At 33.8% G+C, this 26,206-nt stretch overlaps 1 protein-coding gene across 2 annotated transcripts in view; it reads left to right on the top strand.

The window, feature by feature from the left end:
- Nucleotides 1-26,206, top strand: part of Fgf12 (fibroblast growth factor 12) — a 504,207-nt gene that overhangs the window by 336,545 nt on the left and 141,456 nt on the right. For both annotated transcript variants that reach the window (XM_027936105.3, XM_027936103.3), the window contains one exon: nucleotides 6,421-6,524. In XM_027936105.3, coding sequence (XP_027791906.1) covers nucleotides 6,421-6,524 — 104 coding nt within the window. The remainder of the gene's footprint in view (nucleotides 1-6,420; nucleotides 6,525-26,206) is intronic.

The raw sequence follows: 26,206 nt of genomic DNA, 5'->3' as shown, positions 1-26,206 counted from the left end.
TATAAGAGTCTATATTTGAATACATTCTGTGTGTGGTAAACATTCTCTTCAGTTTTTCTAACATTCTCAATTATGGAAATATGACCTAGAAAAACTACAAATAAGCAAGCTTAAAGAGAAAGCTGACTCATTTATTTATTCAGCAAATATTGAATAACGGCTTCTCAGACGGAGACACCAAGCTAGGAAACGTGAATAATATAATAAAATTTTTGTTGCCTTGAACGTGCCAACAGAAAGATTTACAGATGAAAGTGTGTTCACCAGGGATCTTGTCTGTCAAATTCACTACTCCTTCCATAGCATAAATATGTCATTTGGTTTACAGTAAGGACTCGGTAAGTATTTATGGAAAGAACAGATGACTTCTGAACCAGGGAAGTTGTAGAGATCTTTACAAAGTTCTCTCTGAGAGTTCAGTGGACTGAGGCCAAGAGTGTTCCTACAGAGTTTACAAGGTCACCTTTCATTTCCTCATTTATTCTCTTTGTAGTCCCAAAAGAAGCTAGGTCTTTTATATACCCTGAGACAAAGCTCAACAGTTAAATTACTGAATTTATAATAAAATGACATTTTTGCATGTCAAAATATCTAGAAAAAAAGGTAGGCATTCAATATGTATAATATCTTTAGTTTTTACTTTCTCACTTTTCTTTTTGTACTTCCATTTAAATTTCAATCTTAGCCTGACTTGGGTTTGTAGGTCCTAAAGCTTATATAGTTTGGGGATCCCCTTGAGAAAAATAATAAATTAAAATTTGGTACAAATGTTAGTATTTAGAGTAAGAAAAAAAATTATAAAAATTATATTTTAAAAAGTTGTAAACTACCACAAAGATTATAAAAATCCAGAAAAATGTTTTTACTGATTACTTGATGACTACAAATTTGTTTTCCATTGTTTTGTATATAGTAATTGAATGTTTTTCATATAGTGACAATTGTATATTGCATTTTCTATAGGAAATATGGAAGGATAATTTAATTTTTCCTGTAGCATGATTAATCAAAATGAATCTTTTGCCAGGCAAGGTAATATCTGTTTGTGATTCCAGGGGCTTGTGAAGCTGATTCAGGAAGATCACAAGTTGGAGGCCATCCTCAGCAGCTTAGCAAGGCCCTAAGCAACCTAGCATGACCTTGTCTCAAAATAAAAAAAAATAAATAAAAAGGACTGGGGATGTGGCTCAGTGGTTAAGTGCCCTCTGGGTTCAATCCCTGGTAATAAAAAGAAAATTAATCTTTTAAAAATATAGGTATACTTATTTTAGCATCACAGCTCATAATTCTCTGATGATTAGTGACATTTTCATATACTTTTTGTATATATATTTCCCTCCCAAAGCATATCTTTTTCCAATATCTATCTATCTATCTATCTATCTATCTATCTATCTATCTAATCTTTAGGGAAATGTCTGCTTAAGCACTTTGCCCACATTTGCCTTGGGCTATTTATTTATTTTACAATTGAGTTGTGACATTATATATTTTTTACATTAATCCTTTATCACATATATGATTTGTAAATGTTTTCTTCTGCTCTCCATGTTGCCTCGGTTGATTGTTTTCATTACTACTCATAATTTTCAAAGTTAGATGAAGTACCATTTTTTTTAGTTTTGCTTTCATTGCATATGCTTTCATGTTATATACAAGAGATCATTGCCAAGACCAGTGTTAAGAAGTTTTTCTTCTATGTGTTCTTCTAGGAGTTTTATAGTTTCAAATCTCACTTTTAAGTCTATAATTTATTTTGACTTGATTTTTGTGTATGGTGTAAGATACAGGCTAATTTCATTCTTTTGCTTATGGGTATCTACTGTTCCCGCATACCATTTGAAAAGACTGTCATTTCCCTTCACTGCCTTTTTCCGTACCCTTTCTGCATGTAGTGTCATGTTTGAGTTTGCTTATGAATATAGACAGCTCCTGCTCTATTATTTCATTTTTTTCAAAATGTTAAGTGTCAACATTACGAAGAAGTTTAGAATGAGATGCTCGTTTTGGAAAGGTTGAGACAGAGAAGATCCTCAAATGTCAGTTTAGATACTTGGATTCTAGTGTGCATGTAAGTGTAGTCTTCATTTGACTGGGGTCCTGAATATAAATAGAATACATGCTCTCTGCATATTTTTAATCTTTCTTTCTCTTTTCCCCATCAACCCCATATTATGCAAGTGTGATTTATATGTGATCCTTGTTTGGGGGGAGCTTACAATCTAATTGTAGTTGGGAGAATAAACAAAATAATTCCTTTTATTTTAAAGGGAAACAATTCCAAATGGTGATAAATAGAGTCTAGATTCAGGAGCAAGGCAGCTGATAAGCAACCTGGTGTTTGGTGTGTCATTTCAAGCACTGCAGGGGTTTCAATGGGTTTCTCCTTATCTCCATATGAGGAGAATAGCATGAACCAGAGGTAACCAAGTATGTGGAAGCATGGAGTTCAGAAGGGAGGAAGAAGATCAAATTACTACAAGGAGGAAATAAGTCTATTAGAGTGAAGACAGCCGTGAGGCAGAAGGGTATGCTGTGACTATACAGAAACTTAAATGTCAGGCTAACTTTTAAGTTTTAAATTTCATTTTTATTTAGAAAATCTCTTTTATTCCAATAAGGAAGCCTAATTTCCTGGAAATAACATGTCTTTTTATGACAATATGATCAATAACATTCATTAAATAATATATATATATACATATATATATATATATATATATATATATATATATATATATTAAATATAAGCAATGTATTTACAACAGGTCTAGATGAGTCTTGCATTGTAGAGATGAAGACATGTGAAAAAGAATAACTCATAACTCTAATACCCTTTTTCAAATGTCAGTGTAGAGATATGTACATAAAATAGACAATTCTGGAAAAGGAACTGCTGCCTCGGAGGGGATTGGGGAGTTAAATAAGTTAGGCCTTAAATGATGAAAAGAGTTGACTCCTTTTCAAGTGGGAAGATAGACTTTCCAGAAAGAGATAGGGGGTAAAGGGGGACAAAAATCAAGCCTAGTTAGAAATCAGTGGGAACTTAGGAAACAGCAAATGTTCTCTCATGCTAGTTAGGATGGATGAAAAAGGTGATAGGTGATAAGCTGCAAATGTGGGTTGGTGCCAAGTTGCAAAGGGTATGTGGACAAGGAGGAATCTCCAGAGCTTGTTGGCAGGGAACTGGTGAGAGTAGATGGGAGGTGTGGAGTCAAGTAGTACATCACTGTGTGCTGCTGAGACAGTGGCATTCAGGATGAAGAGGGAGACCTGACTCGGGAGGAATTCTCCTTGAGTAATAAAATTGTCTCTAGCATCTGTGAGCTAGAGACAGAGTGTGCTACACTGGAGACAAAGAATAGATTAGACTAAGTCCCTGGACACTTTGGGGGATTTTAAGAAGCAGATAAGGACTCCCTTGAAGAGAAGTGCTTTCATCTTTTTCTACTAAAAAGTCTCATTTCAAATTATTGGCTTGATTTTTTTAAAAGAGAATTTGGTGAGTCTCCCCAACGCATGGTGTCTGAAAGCCATTATCACCTTGTGTTTTATATAAAACTTTCACACAGATTCTTGTTTTTATCCCTGACTAACCTTAGTAGTTTCCTTAAACTCTTCACATAGAAAAATCATTAGAGTTGCTTTTTCTTTCTCTTTCAGCTCCATGATTTGTCCAGGGAAGTATTTCCTTTAGAAAGACATTATATACAATTTTAGACTTCCTTATCCCTTCTCACAAAATTATCATTGAACTTGATATTTTCCAGTGTCTGCTTTTATTTACACGGTATAACCTGTGAAGAATTGAACCCAGGGAAACTTAACCACTGAGCCACATCCCAGCCCTATTTATTTATTTATTTTAAGACAGGATCTCACTAAGTTGTTTAGGGCTTGGCTAAGTTGCTGAGACTGACTTTGAATTTGTGATCCTCCTGCCTCAACTTCCCACTGGGATTATAGGCATGTGCCACCATGTCTGGCTTATAAACTGTATTTAAGGAAGGATTCTTCAAAGTTCTAAAGACCCATTTCACTGGTCAGTATTGAGTTCATAGGAGCTACCTTGAGCTATAGAATATGTAGGGAAACTAGCTAAATCATCTATTTTTGAGAAAGTAAGAATAGATATTTGGAGAAATTAAGAAGAGAGGAGGAAAAAATATAGTATCTTAACAAAAGCATATTAGAGAGCTAAAAAATCTTTGTTCAGATGTAGTTTTACCTGAGTTACCTCCCTGAATCTATTTGTTCTTCTAAAGTTAAAGTAGTCATTATTCTGTCCTAAACTCTTCCTAACATTTATGGTTGAGGATTAAATACAATTGATGAGATCAGCACTTTGAAAATTAAATGATGCACAAATATAAACTATTCCCTTTTATAGCATTAAGTGAGTTGCTGAATATATACTCAAAAATACTACTGATGAACTATATCAGGTTTTACCTTAGTCTCATGATAACCTTATTTACCAATCAGAAGTAGCAATCATTAATGTCAACTTTTTTTTATAAAGGGCACATCTGTGTTATAAAACATTTTTGGAAGCACGATAATGCATTTGGTTCTTCTATAAACTTTATACAGCAAAAGTAAGTAAATTCTTCCCATTTTACTGATAGGAAAACTAATTCAGGGAGATTAAATGAATGGTTCAAAGTCCCATCACTCTGAGTGGTTGGTTTAGCAACTATGTTATCTACAAATCTTTCATAATTTTAAAATCTGTGTTGCTGCTCTTGTGTTTATAGGTCACACATCTTCTTGCCCATTTGACAAAGTCTAAATCTTTACATTTAGAGGAATAAGCTCTTAATTGTTTATCCTTACTTTATCTACATGGTATTTCCTTCTCATTTCTCCCTAATATGAATCGAAGCTTCCAATCTCCAATCATTTCCTGCACAAATCCACAACTCTGCAAAATTCCTGCCCCACTAAACTGTCTTTCAGTTCTTTGCTCCCTCAACTTCTGCCCCAAGTGTCAACTCAGGTCCCAGTCTGTGTGAAGCATTTCCTGAGTACTTGAGGCCATGCAGATCTTCCATTTCCGTGAACTTCTGGAAAATAGAAATATATATAGAATGCATATATTACATTTAATTATAGAAGTAAATTATACACTGTATCAGGTTATTCCATATGTCTTAGCTTTTCCTCTACAAGTAGATTTGAAGGTCTTATATTTCTTAAGCAATTTCAGTAGCACAAGGACAATGGAAAGAACACAAAAATAACTAGTTCAAATCTAAATTGAACCAACAATTAATCCTTAAGCAACTTCTAAGATGTATTCTGCACTTTTATTGCAAATGAGGAAACAAGTCCAAAGAGCCAAAGATCCTAATTCAAAAAGGACAGCTAGCAATGAAATCCTGATACACGGAATGTGTGGTCTAAGGCTTGATCCTCTAAAACTTTCAAATGAACATTTGACTGAAATACAAATACGGTATTGTGTTGTGTTGTGTGTGTGAATGTGTGTGCATCTATACATGTGTGTTTGTGTGTATGTGGTTTATTATCCCAAGTTGAGAGAACCCAGAAAAAAAGAAGCACTCCTGGTTAATGGTAGCTTTTATGTTAATTTATGTGCATCTTATATTCAAAACTGAGAAGACCAAAACTGATGGGGATTTTATCAATAGAAAAGGCGGATAAGGACTTCTAACTGAGTCAGGATATTAAAGTGAACTGCAGAGATATTCACTTATGCATGCAGTCATGAGATATTTAATTCATATCTGTAATACCTCCTACAGAGCTTAACTATATGATGGCTTTTTCCCTATATGTAATGCAAATCTTTTCAGAGTAGGGGTAGTGCTTTCTGCTTATGCTCATTTTGTAATCTCAAAAATAACTGAAATAGTGCCAGCAATGTAATTCATAGCAATACCTTGTTAAAAGAAACATAGATTATCTGCTTTATATTTTTCTGGGTGTGAATTTTTTCTCTGGGTGGACATTTGGAGTGCTGACTGTGGTTTTTTTTTTTTTTTTTTTTGGAGCAGTGGGCAACTCAAATATTTAGAGAGCACAAGCCTATTTCCGTTTCCTTTTAGGGATGTGTTCATTGTGAGGAGCAGGGATCCTAGTAGTTTAGATTCAAGTGGGGTCCTTAGAGATCTTCTGATCTGACCCCTTTATTTTAGATGAGTTATAAAAGGTTCCTGAAGTTATATGGGCAGTTATTGGTGGTCAGAGATGAGAGGAGAATAAACCAGTTCTTCTTGTTCTTAGAATTTCTGTCTCGCCTGTGTCTCTGTCCCTGTCTCTCTCGTTTTCTTTTTTTTTTCCTACCAAATTTCTTTATTAAATCTTCAGTTTTCAAAAGAATCATTGAGAGTAGCAAGACAGTTTATTCAAAAGGTCACTGACCCTTTCTTATCTGTCTTCTTTTTGTTACTTTAGCCCTCTTCAATCTAATTCCTGTGGGCCTGCGCGTGGTGGCCATCCAAGGGGTGAAAGCCAGCCTCTATGTGGCCATGAATGGCGAAGGCTATCTCTACAGCTCAGTAAGTACCTTGTAGTGTGTGTGTGTGTATGTGTGTGTGTGTGTGTGTGTGTGTGTGTGTGTGTGAGAGAGAGAGAGAGAGAGAGAGAGAAAACTGACATTGAGAGGTAATGGACAAGCCATTATTCTAAAGAAGCAACTTGAAAGTTTAAGTTATTTTGTGTTTTTGAATCCAGTTTTCAGCGCTATTATAAAGATTTTATAATTCAGATCGTGTTCTATAGCATGAAAAAGAGCCAGGTACTCTGTGTGTTTTAAGTCCTCTGTTTCTGGCTTCCACATCTAGAGGGTACCCTAATCTTTAGAATTTTACCTGTTTAATTCAAGGAAAAGATGTTTTTCCTTTTCTGTTACCCCTGTCTCCAGCACAAAAGATGGCTTAAGAAAGAAAATACTTCAGTCTTCCTGGGTGTAGTATTTGTCCTGTTGTGGAAAATTTTCAGAATAGGTTATGTTTTTGTTTGTGTTTAAATCTGGGTGGCACCTAAAAAGTCATATTTTCAGAACAACTTCTTAATTAAAAAGCTGTGTGACTTTATGGAATGAGCTCTAGATTAGAGGCAGGGATGTTTTGGTAGTATTTGAATTTTAGGTAGTATCTAGATAGCCCTTTGGACAAATCACTTCCCCTTTTTGAATTTCTTTCTGGACTTTTCAAACAAGGGTGTTACGGTCACCATCTTGGCTAATGCCACTTTTGAATCTAAAACTGACAAAATTACATAGCAGCAAGGACCGCATTATGAACCTTGACATATCTTAAAGTTCTTAATGCTATTCTGATGCTTGTCTCACTCTCAAAATAATCAGTTATACATTGAGAGGATATATCTGTACCTAATGTTGTACCACACAATTTCTGGTTTCTTATATGGGAGTTGCCAACTCATGAAAAAAGAAAAATAATTCCTTAAAAAATCATGTTACAGGGACACAGCCACATTAATGTTTATAGCAGCACAATTCACAATAGCTAAACTGTGGAACCAACCTAGATGCCTGAATGGATTAAAAAAATGTGGCAGATATACACAATGCAATATTACTCAGCAATAAAAGAGAATAAAATCATGGCATTTGCAGGTAAATTTATGGAGTTAGAGAAGATAATGCTAAGTGAAGTTAGCCAATCCCAAATAACCAAATGCCAAATGTTTTATCTGATATAAGGAGGCTGATTCATAGTGGGATAGGAAGAAGGAGCATGAGAGGAATAGACGAACTCTAGATAGGGCAGAGGAGATGGAGGGGAGGGGAGGGGGCATGGGGTTATAAATGATGGTGGAATGTGATGATCATTATTATCTAAAGTACATGTATGAAGACACAAATTGGTGTGAATATACTTTGTATACAACCAGAGATATGAAAAATTGTGCTCTCTATGTGTCATAAGAATTGTAATGCATTCCGCTTTTATATATAAATAAAAATTCATGTAATATATGGATAAAATACCAAAAATGATAAAACAACACTTCAAAAAGCAAATGTTTATTTGCAACCCAGTTTAAGAAATACAATACTCCTATCATTTTATTTGTAAACACCATTCTCCCATCTCATCCTGTTTCCTGACCCTCATCACCATCCCAAGAAACCATTATCATATTTTCTGTATCATTCCTTTGTTACTGAATATGTTTTTTAAAAATAATTACCAAATATGTTTGTATATGTAAGCAGCACATTGTTTACTTTTGGATGGTTGAGTACTGTATATAAATGGAATTGGCAAGTACAGCAACAACAAAAAATCATGGTTGAATATTTCTACCCTTACTTTCTATGATCAATAAATTACATAAGGTTATATAGGAAGTTCACATAAAGTTATATAGGAAGTTCTACTTGACTGTAAACTAGTTATCTAACAGTTTTATTAGGCTCTTTCACTATTCAGTTAAATGCATCTCTGATAAATTTACTTGCTTATTAGTAATATATCTGTCATCCATATTAGAATTAAAGTCATTATAGTTTAAATGTTCCCAACAAAAAGAAATGACAAATATCTGTGATGATGATATGCCAACTACCCTGAATTGATCATTACACATTGTGATTGTGAATTAAAATGTCACACTGTACTCCATAAATATGTCAAATTGCCATATATCGGTTAAAAATAAAACTGTATTTAAAACAAGAATTAAAATTACAATTTTACTCCTGAGCATACTCAGATCTAAGTACACATGTATATACTAAAGGAGCACTTACACATTTTTTAGCAGTTACTGCTCAGAATAATATCTAAAGATAAAAACATTTTCAGTAAAATAACAAGCACTCAATTTTAGTGTGTCATAGTTTGAACAATCCTTTGTGTCTAGTTATTGTGAATTCATTTTAAAACCTAAAATCAAAATAAGAAAAAGAAAGATAACATTTTGTTTTGAATAATTACAGAGTTAAGCTATTTAAGGTAAAATTTCAAAAGCAATAAAAGCTAAAACACAGAGATAATATTAATATAGTATTAATTTAATTAAATAGCATTAATTAATTAGTATAGTATTAATTTAAGGACTCAATCAGTCATTAAATAAGCAGCTGAATGTGGTATATATTGTAATATAATAATATAACCTTTATACATAAAGATTACATATATATATATATATATTTGTATATATTTTATTTACTATTACACATGTTATATTGAAAAGGTCATAATTCAGAAAATAATTACACAAAAACTGTAGAGTTCAAATATTTGTACTAGAGTTAATTTTCAAATGTCCAGGAAGAAGAAAAATTCAGGAAGTCTGACACAGTATTGTAGGCAGGAGACTGTGTCCTTCTGTGTGTGTATGTGTGTGTGTGTTTGCACACACATGTGCAGAATGGGGGAGCAGTGAGGGGAGTGGTTTTATCCTCTTCAGCTTTTTAAAGAGATGCATTTTTTTTTTTCATCCCTCACCTATAGAACTGCAGTTAAGACATAGGGACCTGAAGCCCATAGAGGGAGAGATTAAAAACAAAACAAAACAAAAAAAACCTTTTGAGAATTAGACTGTAGGAGTGTCTTTGTAATGCGGCAAACACCTTTGTAAAGTCAATAATCACTTATTGAGTTACAAGCTTTGGGTACCTAGATTTTTTGGGGTCTCCTCTCCAATTAAACTAGCTTCATAACCAAGAATCATGATGCTTCCCTCGGTGTTATGGATCTGTGATGATACTAGGAATAATTTTTAAGTATAACATCACTGATATTTATCATCAGGGTCTCTGCTTTAAAAAATGATTGTCTTTATGGCTAGGACTAATAAGAGTAAATGCTGTTTTTTAACTTTAAACAAGGGATGAAGCTCTGAAGATTCTTTAATAGGATGTAAGAGGGTCAATATTGGAGGATCAGGCCTCACCACACCTTATACTGCTGCTGCTCCTCTGGCTGGTGTGCCTCAGCAGGAGGGTAGGGCCAGGGCCTTGTGTAGAGTTAAAAATCTGCTGTTAATCTCATCTTTCCTAAGATGTGTTTGGTGTGCATTAAAGCTCAAGGTCACTTGAAAATCAATTTCCTATGTCCTGTGAAAGGCACAGTTGCATACACCAATATGGAACATAAACTGGGTATGTGGAAGGAGGGGCAGTAACTTGGCAAACTGAAGAAGTCCGAAAGAAGCTGAGAGTTCAAGAGGAATTCACAAATGGTACTGTTTACCTAGTGTCATTTGTCTGGTTCATAGAAATTAATTTCCTTGTTACTTTTGGTTTTCTCACTGTTCGTTAGCTTTTCATTGCTCTTACCAAAATACTTGACAAGACCAACTTAGAGGAAGAAAATCTTATTTTAGACTCACAATTTCAGAGGTTAAGTCCATAGTCAGACAATTCCATTGCTTTTGGGCCTGAGGTGAGACAGAACATCATGGTGGATAGGCATGGCAGAGAAATGCCCATGAGTTTATGGGAGCAGAAAGCAGAGAGAGAAAGAGAGATTTACATAGGGAGAAAGGTGCACATGCGCCAGGTACAAATATAGTCCAAGATCACATCCCCAGCAGTCTGCCTCCTCCAGCCACATACCCCCTGAAATCACTAGCCAGAATCCATTAGCTATCAGTGGATTAACCCAGCAAATGAATTAATCCATTAATGAGGTAAGAGGCCAAATCATTGCAAGAGCTTTGAGGGGGATATTTCAGATCAAAACCATGACACCCTCTTTCACCAAACTATAGGAGAATAGAAGAGAGGTAAAAATGAACTGATTGGTAGCACAGTACTAGAGTTTTAAGATTCATTTGAAAATTTGTATTTTAATAGGTTGCTGATGTGTCCTGGATTTGTTTTTACCATTGTAGCTTGTATTTTTTCATCTACTTGTGCATCTCTTCTTTTTTCTATTTTCTGTTGAATTATTAAAGTTTCTTTCCTTTTTAAAAAATTATTTGGCTAGGTTATAAACTTAGGCTTTATTTCTATTTCTTTAGTGATTGCCTTTATTTTTTTAAACATACATTCATAATTACATAGATTACTAAATAACTTTTGTGTTTCTGTCTTCCAAATAGCTCATGGGCCCTAGGATATTTTATTGACTATTAAACACTACCACTCTTTTAGCTAATTTGATGAATTGTTCTCTAAAATAAATGTTATTTTATAGTTAGTCATTAAATCAAATCGTACCAATTTTTATAATAATGTATGTAGTTTTTGCTTGTATGTGTATCTATTTTGGTCTTCTGAATTTACCTTCCTTTTAAGCCATTATCTCTATTGTTTTTTGTGAGGGTCTGTGGGTAGTTAATTCACTTAATCTTGATATCCATGCAAATGTCTTCCTTTCACTTTTACACTTGAATTGCAATTCAAACAATAATAAGATAAAATCGCATTGGCTTCTGGCATCAATTGTTGATGATGGAAAGTTTGCTGTAAGTTTAATAATCTTTGTCGGTAGCCTTAATAGAAACTTAAAAAAAAAATGTTTTGTCTTTCTACCTCCTGATCTGCAAATTCACTATAATGTGTAGTTGTGAATTTATCTTTTCCTACTAGGAATTGGAATGGAATAATGATCCAAAGAATCATACTTTTCTAATTCTACGATATTTTAACTCTTATATACACATCTTATTTCTCTCTCATGCTTTCCAGTCTCTTGTGCTGATAATACTTAAGTGATTTAAGTTAGAAGCTTTTAAATTCATCTAGACTAGGATTTCTGCCATCTGTTTTGTGATTTCAATCACAGCGTTTTTCATTTTTGGATGCCCAATGTTTTCTGTTTAATATCTTCCTGTACTTGATTTATTTCTTCCTGTTTTTGTTCTCTGGCTTCACTTTTTTCTTTTCACAGAAATCCATTAATTCATCTCTCTCTCTGAGCTTTCCTAACATACTTTATCAGATATCAGACTTTTCCATAAAGTTAATTTCTCTTGTAATGAATTCATATCCCAATCATTGATTTTTGTTGATTGCCATTTTAGACTTAGAATAGATTAGAATTTGGAATTTGTTCTTTGTGTTTTGGGGATTTTGGTCTCTACTCACATTTCTCCTCCTCTCCCCTTTTTTCTTTTCCTCTGAGGACTGCTCTTACTTTCTAGCACTTTTTGGTTGTTTCTGTACAACCTTCAGTAGACCTTAGAATAAGATTTTAAAAGAGACATTTCAAGGCTCCTAGGTTAGGGTGACATTGGGGAAAGGGCAGGGTCCCAGGCTAGGGTTGTGGCTTGGCTCAGTTACATTTTTTGTGATCCTTTGTCTATGATTCTGTCTTGCTTTAAGGAGATAGCAGTATTTTTTTTAAATGTTTTTATTTCAACCTTTTTAGAGTAGAAGCTCTACAACTCTATCCAGTTCCTGATTTTAGCAGCTATCCTGGCTCTGGTTCCCCATCTTGCACAGAGGGTTTTTATTTCTGTTGACTGAAGGAACTTGGCTACACCATCTCCTTCAGGACCAGAAGCACGGTAAGCCTGCAGCTGCAACCTACTGGTGTGTTCTCCTTCTATTCCATAGGGATGCTTACCTTGCTTGGATCCTGGCAATATGTTTAGTCCTTACACTAATGTATTTTCTTCATCCTTGCTATCTGGACAGAGGACCTTCATGACAGTTTTAACTCCAGTGCTTTTCTCTATTTCTCCCTCTTTAATTGTGGCACAATATACAAAAACTAAAATTTAACATCTTACATTTTTTAGTGTACATTGAAGTATTGTTAACTGTATGCACGTTGTTTCACAAGTCTCTAGAACCTCTTTCATCTTACGAAACTGAATGTCTATTGACAGCAAATCCCCTTTCCCCTCCTCTTCCACTCCTAGCAGCCTCTATCCTACTTTCTGTTCCAAGAGTTTAACCACTTCAGATACTTCATGTGAGTGGAATTATGCAGAATTTTTCTTTTCTTTTTTTTATCTTCTCTTCCCTTTTCTTTCTTCCTTCCCCCACCTCTTTTTCTCTTCCCCCAACACTCCCTCCCTCTCTCCCTCCCTCCCTTCATTCCTTCCAGCTTATTCTACTTAGTATAATGTTCTCAGCATCCATCCATGTAGCATAGGACAAGATTTCTTCTTTTTTAAGACTTAATAAAATTCATTGGTATATCTGTACCATATTTTATTTGTTCATTTGTTGATGAATATGTTACTGTCCCCTCTTGCTTATATGATTAATGTATATGAAAATAGATATACAAATGTCCCTTCAAAATCTCCATTTCCATTCTTTTGGATATGTACTCACATGTGGGGTTCCTGGATCATATGATAGTTCTATTCTTAATTTTTTGAGAAAACTCCATTTTGTCTCCCATAATGGAAATACCATTTTATATTATCATCAACAGTGCACAAAGGTTCATATTTCTCTATTCTTACCATATTTTGTTTTTCTTTTAATTTTTATTTTTGATGTTGACCCTATTACCAAGTGTGAGATGATATTTCGTTAGGATTTTGATTCACATTTCGTTAATACTGATGTTGAACATCTTTTCATATACATGCTAGAATGTTGTTTGTATTTCTTCTTTGAAATGTATCTATTCAATTCTTTTGCCTAATTTTTTAAATGAGTTTTAAGTGTTGTTGAGTTGTGGAAGTTGTTTATATATTCTGAATATTAACACCTTGTCAGGTAAAGGGTTTGAAAATATTTCCATTACCTTTTCATTTCCTTGGTTATTTCCTTTGCTATCCATAATTTTTAAAGTTTGATGAAGTCCATTTGTTTTTTGTTTGTTTGTTGTTTTTGACTGTAGAAGCCTTTGCTTTTCGTGTCATATCCAGGAAATTATCATTACCAAATCCAGCGTCATGAAGATTTTCTCCTATGTTATCTTCCATAAGTTTTATAGTTTCACGTCTTATGTTTAGGTCTTTAATCTTTGAGTTAATTTTTGCAGGTGCTATAATGTAAAGGTTCACTTTCTTTCTTTTTTTTTTTTTTGCATGTGGATATCTAGTTTACCCAGTACCACTGGTTGAGAAGCTCCCCATTCTCTGTTGTGTAGTCTCAGCACCATTCCTAAAGATGATTCAACAATAAATGTGGAAGTTTTTTTCTATGTTCTCTTTCTGTTCCATTGGTGCATATGTCTGTATGTCTGTCTTTATACTTTTATTCTGGCTTTTTAATATGTATGAGGCCTCCTCATTTATTTATTTATCCTCTTTTTTTTTTTTATCAAGATCATTCTGGCTATTTGAGGTTCTCTTTGATCTCATATGGGCTTTCTGTTTCTACAAAAAATGGCCGCTGAGATTTTGCTAGGAATTGCATTGAATGTATGGATTGTTTTGGGTCATATAGACATTTTAACAATATTAAGTAGTCCAATTCATGAATGTGGGATGTATTTCCATTTATTTGTGTCTTCTGCCATTTCTTTCAGGAAAAATGTTTTCAATGTATAAGATCTTCAACTCCTTAGTTAAATTTAAACTCACTGCACTATTTTGAAAGGAAGTCCAAAACAGTGTTTAATGACATATAAGTAATACAGTTTTTAAAGCACAGAACATAATTTTTTTCTAAGACCTTACTCCTCCCCCCTAAGAAAAGAAGCTTAAGAATTTTAGAAGCTTCTGTTTTTGAAACATCTTCTTTAGGAAATACTGCTGTGCCTCACAGTCTGTTGAAACAGACCTTTCTACAAATTTTACTTTATACAGGCAATGCCTTTAATTTTTAAACTTTTGCTATTTAATTTAATCAGTTCTCACCTGAAATTTCACATTTTCAAATCTTTTATTCTCTTTGAATTTTATACATGTTTGTAAAAGCTTGTAAGTTTACTTAAGTTTTCTTAAATAATTTCACTTAGGTGGGGATTGAAGGTGGGGAGGCACATTTTCATCATATACAGAGAAGGTAAAGCCCAAACTCTTCTCTATCTTTCTCCCTAAATTTACATCAATATCTTCTAGTATATAAGTAGTTTGAACTGAATCTTGTATACATTAAATGATAGGTATCCTTTTGTATAAAATTATAAAGCTAGGTTATTTTCAAATTGTGTTTAGAATATTTGTGATATATTTTACATATAGAAAGATAATTGTAATAAAATATATACACAATAAAAATAATGTTTCTATCATGTCATTGCTGATATTGTTAAGTTTGCCTTTTTCTGTTCTATATCTGTGTAATTTCTAATCATTCTTGTAGCTCAGCTCAAATTTCACATAATATTACACTTCACTGCATCACACATTTTCACTGAGAACCAGATGTTCCTTCTGCATTAACATCTTAGCTCTTGGCTTCTATGTTGCTGATGGGCAAGGATTATATATTTGTCTTTGCTACAAGGGATAAATTATTTCCCCAACTTTGGTGTTGCTCATATTTGCTGATAAAGGGAGTTTGTCAATAAAAAACTTGTTGAATTTTAAAGCATTGTCTATTCCAGATATAAATAGAATAAATTTCATATAATAGTTGAACAATTAACTATAATCACATAGACCAGAGATTTATGGTGGTCTTACAAACCACTGTACCAATGCTGGTTTGTCCTAAAAGTTGATCTCAGGAAACCAACATTCAACATGTATTGATTGGCTCTACCAAATGCCAGGTACTATACTATACACTGAACATACAAAAATGGGTAAACTAGAGGACATTTATCTTGAAGTTTATACATACTGTCATACTGTCATCATTACCTATTGTAAGGCATTTGGCCAAAGACAATGTTGGAGGGCATCGTCCCCAATACTAGCCTCACTTTTGACACCAACTGCAAATTTTGAGGGGCAGCTGTTCACAAAACCACCCTTTTATTTGACAATTTGCTAGAAAGAATTACATAACTCACTGAAAGTTATTGTTATTTTACTCGTAGTTTTATTTTATTATAGGAAAAGAATATAGTATAAAATAAGAAGTATGTTTGGCAGAGAACAGCAGAAGAATCAAATGCAGAACTTCCTTTTCCTCTTCTAGAGTCAGGATACATTACTCTTCTGGTATTGTCAAGTTAAGACACACAAGAAGTATTGCTGAAAAAGAAGACCTCCTGGGCCTCTGTGTTTAGAGATTTATTTGGGGCTCCAAAAAAGTAGACATGATTGATAGGTTTCCCATATAGCTGGACTCAGGCTCCTGGTTAATGGATACTGAATGACCCAAAGCTCCCACCTTAAACCACCTTGTTATTCTCTCACTGTCCAAAGACCCTCAGTAAACAAAGACCACCTCTAGGAAGCCAAGGGCAAAGGCTAAACTCCTTTTGGGGCAAGAATAAATTCTTTATTTTATTTCATCCAATTGAAGTGAATGTTATAGTCTTAATATATTTCTCTGACTCTGCCTCCAGTCCCACTCTCCCATACTTCTGCCTGCCATCCCTTTTCTTACCCAAGGTTTGAAGAAGGAAATGATAGGAGAAAAGAAATTTAGGAGAGTAATGTCTGGCATATCTGGCGCATCAATATTTGGGAAGCAAAAATGTAACTTAAAGCTTTGGACAATGGGGAGCTTTGACATTTGTATCTAGGGGAAATGACACTTAAAAATAATGTAATTTTAATAATTTGCATTTTTAATGAGTAGTTTGATGCACTTAGCACACTATCCCTGTCATTTCAGTGACTGATTATGATTAACATGTTTGCAAAGGTCTTTTTTTTTTATTATAGCCATTGTTTACTTTATAAAGTTTATACAGTTGTCTCCCAAGTAGGAATTAGGTAGTTTATGAATTAATGAGAGTTTTTATTTTTATTTAGATAAACAAAGACAAATTATATAAACTCGGATTCTGAACACTGCATGAACCAATACCAATTGTTCAAATCCATATAAGTGATAAATTCACCCCTTTAAGTTAATGTATCCTCTAATGAGTAAGTAATGTAAATTGTTATGAGAGTAGCTATAGCAACGGCAGTTATCACAGCAATATGAACGGCTGTACTTGTATAAATAATATAATTTGTTTAGTTTTTATTATTTTAAAAGTACTTTTAGGTTTGTATTTAAATTTCACAACAACTCTGGGAGGAAGGATAGGAGTGAACTATTAGATATTGGGGGAAAATGCGGGGGGGGGGGTGGAGTGATCATTGACCTAAATAAGTTCATCATAATAAGGAACAAAATCAGAGTATTCTTTGAACTAAGAGAAAGAAAATATGAAAGCCCACAAGCCTAAGAATCTGGCAGTTATTACTTGGAAACATATCATATGGATTTTTTTGATGGGGGGGGGGTTAGATTGCCTTTTTGCCAGAAAGAATCAACACATTATCAGTTATTCTTTAATAGGTATTAAGTAATAGTTAGCATCCACTGTTATTGCATATGATTATTTTGCACTTTGATAAGTCATTTGTCTCCTTTCTTCTTTTTGTTAGAATTGTTTTTATGTTTTATCTATTCCATCACATGCAAATATTTTGCAGCTAAACACTATATGTGATATAGTTAGTATCTCTAGTAGCACTGGAAATTGAATTTCCCATATGAAGGTTTTTAACAGACCTTAAAAAGGTCTGTTAAAATCTTGCTGAGTAAGTGGATGGAGGCAACATGCAGTTTGATTCTGGCAGTAAGTAATTCATTGGCTGCCTGGTATTAAAAGTCTTTGTAGTAGTTTTCCTGATTGTGACTCTGTGCACTTTCTAATGGTTGTCAGTTCACCCTTGAATTAGATGTAACTTTTCTTTTGTTGAGTAGAAGGTAGTTTAGCTTCTATTTGAAGATTTTATAACTTCTGGAAAATGTTAATGCTTTAGCTTCAGGACTAGCCTTAATTGTTAAAATTAGCATATGTGTTTCTAGAAACATTTTTCATTGAAGAATATAAGCAATAATCAGTTTGTCAGAGCAGCACTAATGAGGACCTTGGGTAGCATCATTTGAAAATGATATCAAATTTTACATTTCTCCTTTCCATCTTGCCATTATGCACAATAGGGCAATAGGTAGCTTTATTTTCAAAGTATTTATATTGTTCCTTTAGTCATCAGCAAATCAGGCTATATTAGTGTGTGTATTAATTTATTTTTATATTTTTTACATGTTTATTTATAGTATGGTATTTTGAGTTTTTTTACATTTTATTTCTTAATTTTTAAAATGATTTTTGTTGGTGAATTATACACAGTAGTAGGTGTTATTTTAAAATGTGAGCTTTAGGAATAACGTCAAATTGAATCAGCTTTGTTACTTATTTTTCTTCATTAAATTGGAAAGCTGTCTTAGCTTTCTAGACTCAGTATGTTCATATGTAAAGTGGAAATAACAATGGCAATACTTGCTTTGTAGAATTATAGTAAGGATTAAAAGGAAAGATACATGAAAAAGCCCAAAAGCAGTGCATGGTCCAGCCAATCAGTGTTCACCATAAGCAGTAATAGTAGTAGCAGTAGATACATCAAATAAGATACTTAGTGTACTTTCCCCCGGTTCCTGGCCATCAGTCTCTGAGGTTTATATGGGATTAATCCCATTCTTAGTTGTGGTGGTGATTCCTAGTTTACCTAATCCAATATCTTTAGCCACCATTGCCATGGGTGATTGGTTGCAGAGTGTTTATCCTTCCTTTAAGGGCAACTAGCTTGAGTTCAAGTTTTTACTTTTTCTGAAAGAGTAACCATGCATACTTCTTCCCTACTGTATTTGGAGCTGAGACAAGGTATAGACTATAACCATCTCAACACCATGAGGGCCTGAGAATGATTCCTATATTCAGAGGATGGGGGTCTAGATCAAAGGATGGAGCAGCTAAGTCTTATTTACTTCCTTTAAGTTAGTGTATAGACACATACCACACTAGAAGCCAGCCCTGAACTTTCCAGTTACATGAGCCAATAAGGATAATGGCCCTTCTTGTATAACCCAGTTTAGGTTACATTATTTTTACCTGATAAATTGATAGGAAGATGATCAATTTTCAAAGTCACGAGACTTTTCTAGAAAGCTAAGATTTTATTTACTCTACATGCCCCTTGTTCCTGCAGGCGGATTTAATGGCCTCCTTCTGGGGAGTTAAATGACTTTATTCTAGCTTTCTGGTCCAGCCTAATTTCCAAAAGGCATTCTCTGGCCTTATTAGTTCTGCCTTCCCTTGTCTTCCCTCCAAATTCAATGTAAATATAAGTAATTTTCATACTTAAATATTGCTTGGGTTTATAACAGAAAAATCATAAAAAATCACAGGTCAGTATTTTTTCCTTCCCTCCCCTGACATCAACCAGGTTTTCAATTTCAGGGAACTTTCCTTCTTGGAAATATCTCCTTATGTAACTTACTTGGAGGGAAGAGTACTACATAAAATAAATCTTTCATCTGTGACATTCATAGACCTCAGGGAGAGAAAAAGAAAATGGAATTTTGAGTGCTAAATGCAGAGGGGAAAATTAGTGGATTTTTCAATTTATTTTTAATTTTTAATTGAAGTGTGTGTGTGTGTGTGTGTGTGTGTGTGTGTGTATTTGGGACTCAAACCCCAGGGTCTTATGCCTGCTAGTCTAGTGCTTTGATATGCTGTACCCTCAGCCCTTTAAATTTGATTAGAACAGGGATGTGGTGAAGCATAGAGACAGAAGAGAGTCATTCTTGTAAGCAAATCTGCAGAGAAGTTGGCTCTTTGAACAGATAGCACCAAGAAAAAGAGAATATTAAAAACAAACAACAAAACCTGTGATAGATGGTCAAATAAGAATAGTGGTAGACAGAGAAAGATCAAAAAGTAGTGTATTTTTTAAGTCCATGGCCTCTCTTGTATTTATAGTGTACCTCACGTGTACCTCTATACATACACACACCCCTCAAAAATTTTAAACATATTTGTTAAGTTGGGAAAATGGATTAGATGTGTAAAAATATATCTGACATATTTAAGTCAGCTCCAACTAGAAAGAAATAACTTTATTTTGAGGCCATTGAGAACATCAGTGTCCCATTGGGTAACTGTATGTCCTGGTTCATCCAGAATAGTTCCAGTTTATGCCTGAGGTCTTGATATAATTATTGATAGTACTTATTTAACCCTTGAAAGGGTCATGGAAAGAAAGGGGGGTCCTGGATTAGGATTTAGACAATAATCATGCAGTCACTTCAAACATGCCTTACATGTGATTCCCACATTTAACTTTGTGCATAATTTGAGCTGTCAATGTATGCACAAAACTTCACAGACTAATTTGAAATTTTTCTGATTTTTCTTCCAAAGACCATGTTCTAATTACAGATTTCTTAAGTCCATTTTACTGAAATTTAGTTTGATTTAGTAGAAATTTAGTTTGATTGTGAGTAATACAGATGCCATAATAATGGTTTAACAGGGGATCAGGGGTTTAAGTTTTCTGATATAGTGAGAAGTTCAGAGGTAGACATCACTTTATGATGGTTCATTGATTGACTCAGTAGACTCATTTGGATTTATCTATTTGGCTTTTTCTTCATGCACAAGGTGTCTTCTGCATCCCCAGCTAACATGTGAGCATTTTAGGCAATAGAAGTGGGCACAGAGGAAGAGATGGTGCCTCTCATCAGGAGAGGTAGCACTGTCCCAGAAGTTCCAGCTGGTGTCCACTTATAGATATTGGATAGAACTGCGTCACATGGCCACCCGTAGGTGGAAAGAGAGCATGGTAAATCCTATTTTTGTTTTTGCTTGTCTATATTTGTTTTTAGTTTTAAGCTATCTGTTTTGTAATATCCATCAAAACCAGAGTTGTCTCAGTAAGTTGGGCTTGTTTGATTAATTCACACAGATAGCAAGTGCAGGAGGATTGCAAATAATGGGCTTTTATTTCCCACATTTCTGAGGGCTGGTAGGCCTAGCATGGTTGGGTTTCAGCAAGGGCTGTCCTTTTGGTTTGCATCTGGCCATCTTTTTGATGTGCCTCACATAGTAAATAGGAGAGAGAAGGGAAGCAAATTCTCTGTTCTTATAAGGGCACTAATCCAGTTCATAAAGGCTTGACCCTTATGACCTCAAAGGCCACATCCCCAAATGTCCCACCTCCAAATACCATCACACTGGAGGTCAGGCTTCAACATATGAATTTTAGGGGAATAAAACATTTAGTTCATAGCAAAAGTTTGTTTAAAAGAAGAGAATAGTGGATGTGGGTAGATACCTCTTAACTACCACACCTCCCCAGACCACAACTGTACATGGTATAAGAATTTAAGACAAGAAAGATGGAGATAGAAAACAAGTGAACAGATTGAATCATAGATATGCATATGTAGTCTCTTCATTAGGTTGCATAAGATCTTTTAAATCACTGTAAACATTAGTTGGCAAGTTTATGAGCTTCTACTAGAAGCTCAATATTGAACTCCAGAGAGTACAGGAAAGAAAGATTACCTCTAATTTTATTCAAATCCAAATAGATTAGACTTCACCTGGGACTTGGACAGAAGCTTTCCGCTTGTTGAATTTTCATAGCAGATTGCTCGGGATTTTCTCTGAATTTTCTTTCTATTGCTAGGGCAAGGATGAATAAGCATTACTACTTCAACTTTCATTCTTCTGATTTGCTAGATGAGAAAAGGTTCTCTCTGCAGGGAACTGAGAGGTCATGAGGAAACTGGAAGCCACCAGTTTCACAATGACTTTGCACAGGCACATTTACCTGTGCTCACAATAATATGCTGTTCCTGAAAGCCTGGGATCCACATGGTTTCCTTGCTCCTGTTCATCCAATCACTTGCTACCTATTTATTTAGAATTAGTAACACAGTACAGGTTGTCTCAGGTGTTGGAAACAAATGAAACACCCTCACTTTAGCGGGACAGTAAGACAACATGTAAAAGATAAGCATTACAATTTGGGATTTATACTATGAAATAGATCAATATATTTTGGTAATAGAGAATGTCAGAAGAAATGAATTCAAACAGGATTTCCAAGAATATTTCTTTAAGCATAATACTCTTATAGATGCTCTAATAATGAGATAAGAGAAAGGCAAACATTATGCTTTCATGCTATAAAAAAATTAAATTGTTACATATCATAAAAGAGTGAAGCAAGGTTATAGAAACATGATTTGTTTTGTGTTTTGGCATAAAATTTCTAAAATTTCATGAAAGTTAATCATGAATTTCTGTCATTTGTATTATCTTTGTGTTTTGATTTTTTTATATAGAATCCAGGGATAAGATGTGTATATTTTAAAAATTTGTATATTAGGTAATGAAATGCTTTCCTTTATAAATGTGTTAAAGGTATTTCCAGGAACTTCTTGGTTATTTCAATTGAAAGATCTTCCTTGATATTATCTTAAAACCTCACAAAGTCTGACTGGTAGTACATTGTCCACCCCTCCCAAAGATTCTTATTTTAAAGGCTAATTTTTACACTGTATATAAAAATTCAACTCTAAGTGGATCATAGACCTAAATATAATGCTATTTCTATAAAACTCTTTGAAGAATGCATAGAGGTAAGTGTTTGTGACCTTAGAGTGAGCAGTGGTTTCCAAAGATATGGTATCAAAAGAACAATCTATGAAAGAAAACAAAATAGATAAGTTGGATTTCATCATAAGTTGAAGTTGGAACTTCCAAGAATTCAAAGAAGAAGTGAAATATCAATCCATAGAGTTGGAGAAATATTTGAAAATCACATATTTGACAAGGAACTTGTATCCAAAATACGTAAATATCTATTACAACTCAGTAATAAAAAGATAACCCAAATAAATGTGACTAGGATCTAATTAGACATATCTATAAAAACATATATAAATAATTGGTAGCCACATGCAAATATGATCAACACCATTAGCCATCAAGGAAATGCAAATTAAAATCACACGGAGATACCGCCTCACATGCACTTTGATGTATGTATATTTAAAGGTAGTCATGCATATAAGCAAGAGAGTGAAACATTCATACTTTGGTAGTAGAAATGTAAAATGGTGTAGGCATTTTGGAAAACAGTCTGGTAGTTTCTCAAAAGATGAAACACAGAGTTATCATATGACCCAGCAATTTCACTCTGAGGAGTATATTCAGAGAAATGAAAACATATTCACACAAAAACTCTCAAACATGAATATTCATAGCACCAAATTTGTAACACCTGCAAAGTAGAAGCAATTCAAATGTCCATCATCTGAAAAATAGATATATAAAGTATGGTATATTTGTATAAGGGAATATTATTTGGCTGTAAAATTGATTGAAGTACTGATGCATACTATAATATAGATGACCTGTGAAAATATTATGCTATGTGAAAAGAAACTAGTCTTTTGCTTTTTAAAATGAAAAAGATATTTTATTACTTGATTTATGTGAAGCGTCCAGAATAGGCAACTCCATGAAGCACGAAAATAGATTAATGGTTGTATGGTGCCCAATGGGGGTGGGAGGAGTGAGAAGGGTTTACTGATCAAAGGTATGGCATTACTTTTTGGGGTGATGAAAGTGTTCTAAAGTTTATTGAATGATGGATGGTTCCACAATTTGCTACATATATTAAATGCCACTGTATTTTATATTTTGAATAGGTGAATTCTATGGTATGTCAATTGTATCTCAAAAGTGCTGTTATTTATAAAACAATTTTATTTAAAATATCAATTTGATCATGATATAATAGAAATTAAGAAATAAATAAAAATTTTCTTCATGCATTCAGTACACATTAATGGAATTGCATTTTTATTTGTTTATTTAAAGTAATGCCAAAGTGTGAATTTCCTCACAATTGGAGAAGTGAGACAAAATTTTAACACTATGGTGTTGAAGCAAAAAGTGGAAAAAGGAGTAGAAATGGTAATCCATGTTGTCATGGTGAAGCTCTATCTTACAATCATAAACACTAATGATTTTGACCACACAACACTAATTATGCGAGATAAGTTTTTCTAATAAAGTTAATCCTTCGAAGGACTGGTATTTAACTTTGCCTACAAAGCTTGGCCTTCTAAATTATTATTTTCAGTATTATAAAAATGTATATGTATCTGTTAATAAGATGGTACATTTGGATGAATATATGTTTAAATCACAAAATATATCTTTGCTTTCTCTCGTTAGTTCAATTTTTAGATATATTATGAAGTATTTTATAATATCCTGTGCCTTAAAATTGCACCTAAGGGCTATTTAATGAAAAAACAAATAGGATACATGGATGTGCTTAGCAATGTACATTTTAGTGCCTTACAGTCATACTTCTTAACATATATTTGAAAATTTCAAATTATGGTGTAGTTTTAAATATAAACATGTAAATCAGACTTTAGCTAAAGTTTGAAGTCCAAAATCAGAATATTTATAAAAATTTACATGAAGGCACACTTCCTATAATTAAACATTTATTTTTAGTTTATGCATATTATGACAGAATCACTTGAGATTATTTCTAAACTGAAGTAATTTACAGTTGAGGGCAACATGCTTTCTGTTTAGTTCATTTCATCTTTATCATTTGACATAATAAGCACATCCAAAGTCATAATAGAATTCTATTTCACAATGTGTGGCTATTAATTCAGCTTTCATCTCATGGCATTGTGACAATTATTTTACCATCGCTCTTCTGTGTTCATTAAAGACTTCATTATGTCTGTTACTCAAGGCCAAGTGGCAAGGTCAATCAACATTACTTTCACTTGGTGAACTGGATGACATTTCATCCTCAAAATTTTTACCATTTAAAATATTCTGTATATCATTAACCTTGTGTAGTTAATTCAGGCCACTTTAAAAAAAAAGATATAGAAGAATAAAAGAAATAACCTAAAACATGTACTGAGGAGTATGGAGTTGTAAGAAAGTTAAAAGACTGACTGCAGTTCGCCTGAAGTGACTGTGATGGTTCCTTCCCACTAGAGCCAGTGGGTCTCTGCCTGACAGCGGGAGGTCTGTAGGGGTGCATTAGCCCTAAGGCCTCTCATATTGTGCTCAAGCAGTTGGTGTGCTGTCAAGGACGGTTCTGGAAGTAGTCATACTTGGGTTCTAATTTCAGTTATGCTGCTGCTTGGGTTTGGATGATATACTTAATGTCTCTGAATTTCTCTTCATTTTTAAAAATTGGACTATATTATATTCTCTTTATAATTTTGTTAGAGGGATTTAGATAAAATAGTAGGTAATATGCTCAGATCAGTAATGAATACCCATAAATATAGGTCTTTCTTCTTCCTATCTGTAAAAGTCAGGACACTCGACAAGATACAAAATATGTCAGTATGTATATTCTACATGTGAAAAATGTCTTCATTATCTCTTTTGGTTAAGTGGAATTGTAATGATGTGTTTACTTCTGATCACCCTCCCTCTTACTTTTCTTCATTCTTCTTTCAAACTCTGTTCTCTCTTTCCTTCCAAATCTCTATGCTGGCAAACTGTGGAAGGGGACTTTATGTTGTGGCCCCTGCTATTCTGAATTTCACCTCCTGAATAGCAAAGATATTGTTGAATTTGTCCTTTTACTCCCACCTACCTGCTGCCCGAAAATTCCCCCACACCTTTACCCACTAGCAATATCTAACACTAGAGATGGCTTTGTATCAGTTTCTAGCATTCATCACTCTTCCAACATGTGGGAAAGCTTTGTGCCCTGACACTAGCCACATCAAGTAAAACCACAGCATGTTGAGTATTAGGGACTTCCATCTTACTAAAAGTGACACAAGCTGGTGTGTCTGGCTTGATTTTACCCTGTGCAATCTAAATCATAATCCAGCCTTCTTTTCCATTAGTTTGCTCATAGTCTGCTCTTTCTTTTTTTCTCTTGCTTTGCTCTCCATGTAATCATTTTTAATAATCTATTGGATTTATTTATGATTATACCTTTGCATAAAATGACATGATTTTCATAAAGGGAATTGGTGCCTGCATGAAAAACTGAGGCTGTCTTTAATTTACAAAAAGCAAGCAATATTTTTATAAAGGAAACAATAACATTTTTGTTGTACTTTTTGGTTTACAAAGCATTTTTGTATCCAATTATTTAATTTACTTTCTACTCCTGTGAAGTAGACAGAAGTAAGGCAGGTGCCAGATCTTGAACTAATTTTCCAATGTCCACTCTAAGATGTTTTCTGTTGTATAAAGCTAGAATATTTTAAATTCACATAATTTAATTCCTTAAATTGATGTATCTGCAGTTTTACCCCAATGTACTTTCAAATGAAATAAATTGATGTAGGTTTAACAGTTTAAAAGACCTTATTTGGTTTGAACTTGTTTTAACATTTTAAGTTGTTTGTTTTGTCATT

Source organism: Marmota flaviventris, chromosome 8 (assembly GCF_047511675.1).
Source record: "Marmota flaviventris isolate mMarFla1 chromosome 8, mMarFla1.hap1, whole genome shotgun sequence".
In the NCBI taxonomy this organism is placed as follows: Eukaryota; Metazoa; Chordata; class Mammalia; order Rodentia; family Sciuridae; genus Marmota; species Marmota flaviventris.
This window is presented reverse-complemented; position numbering and strand designations above follow the sequence as displayed.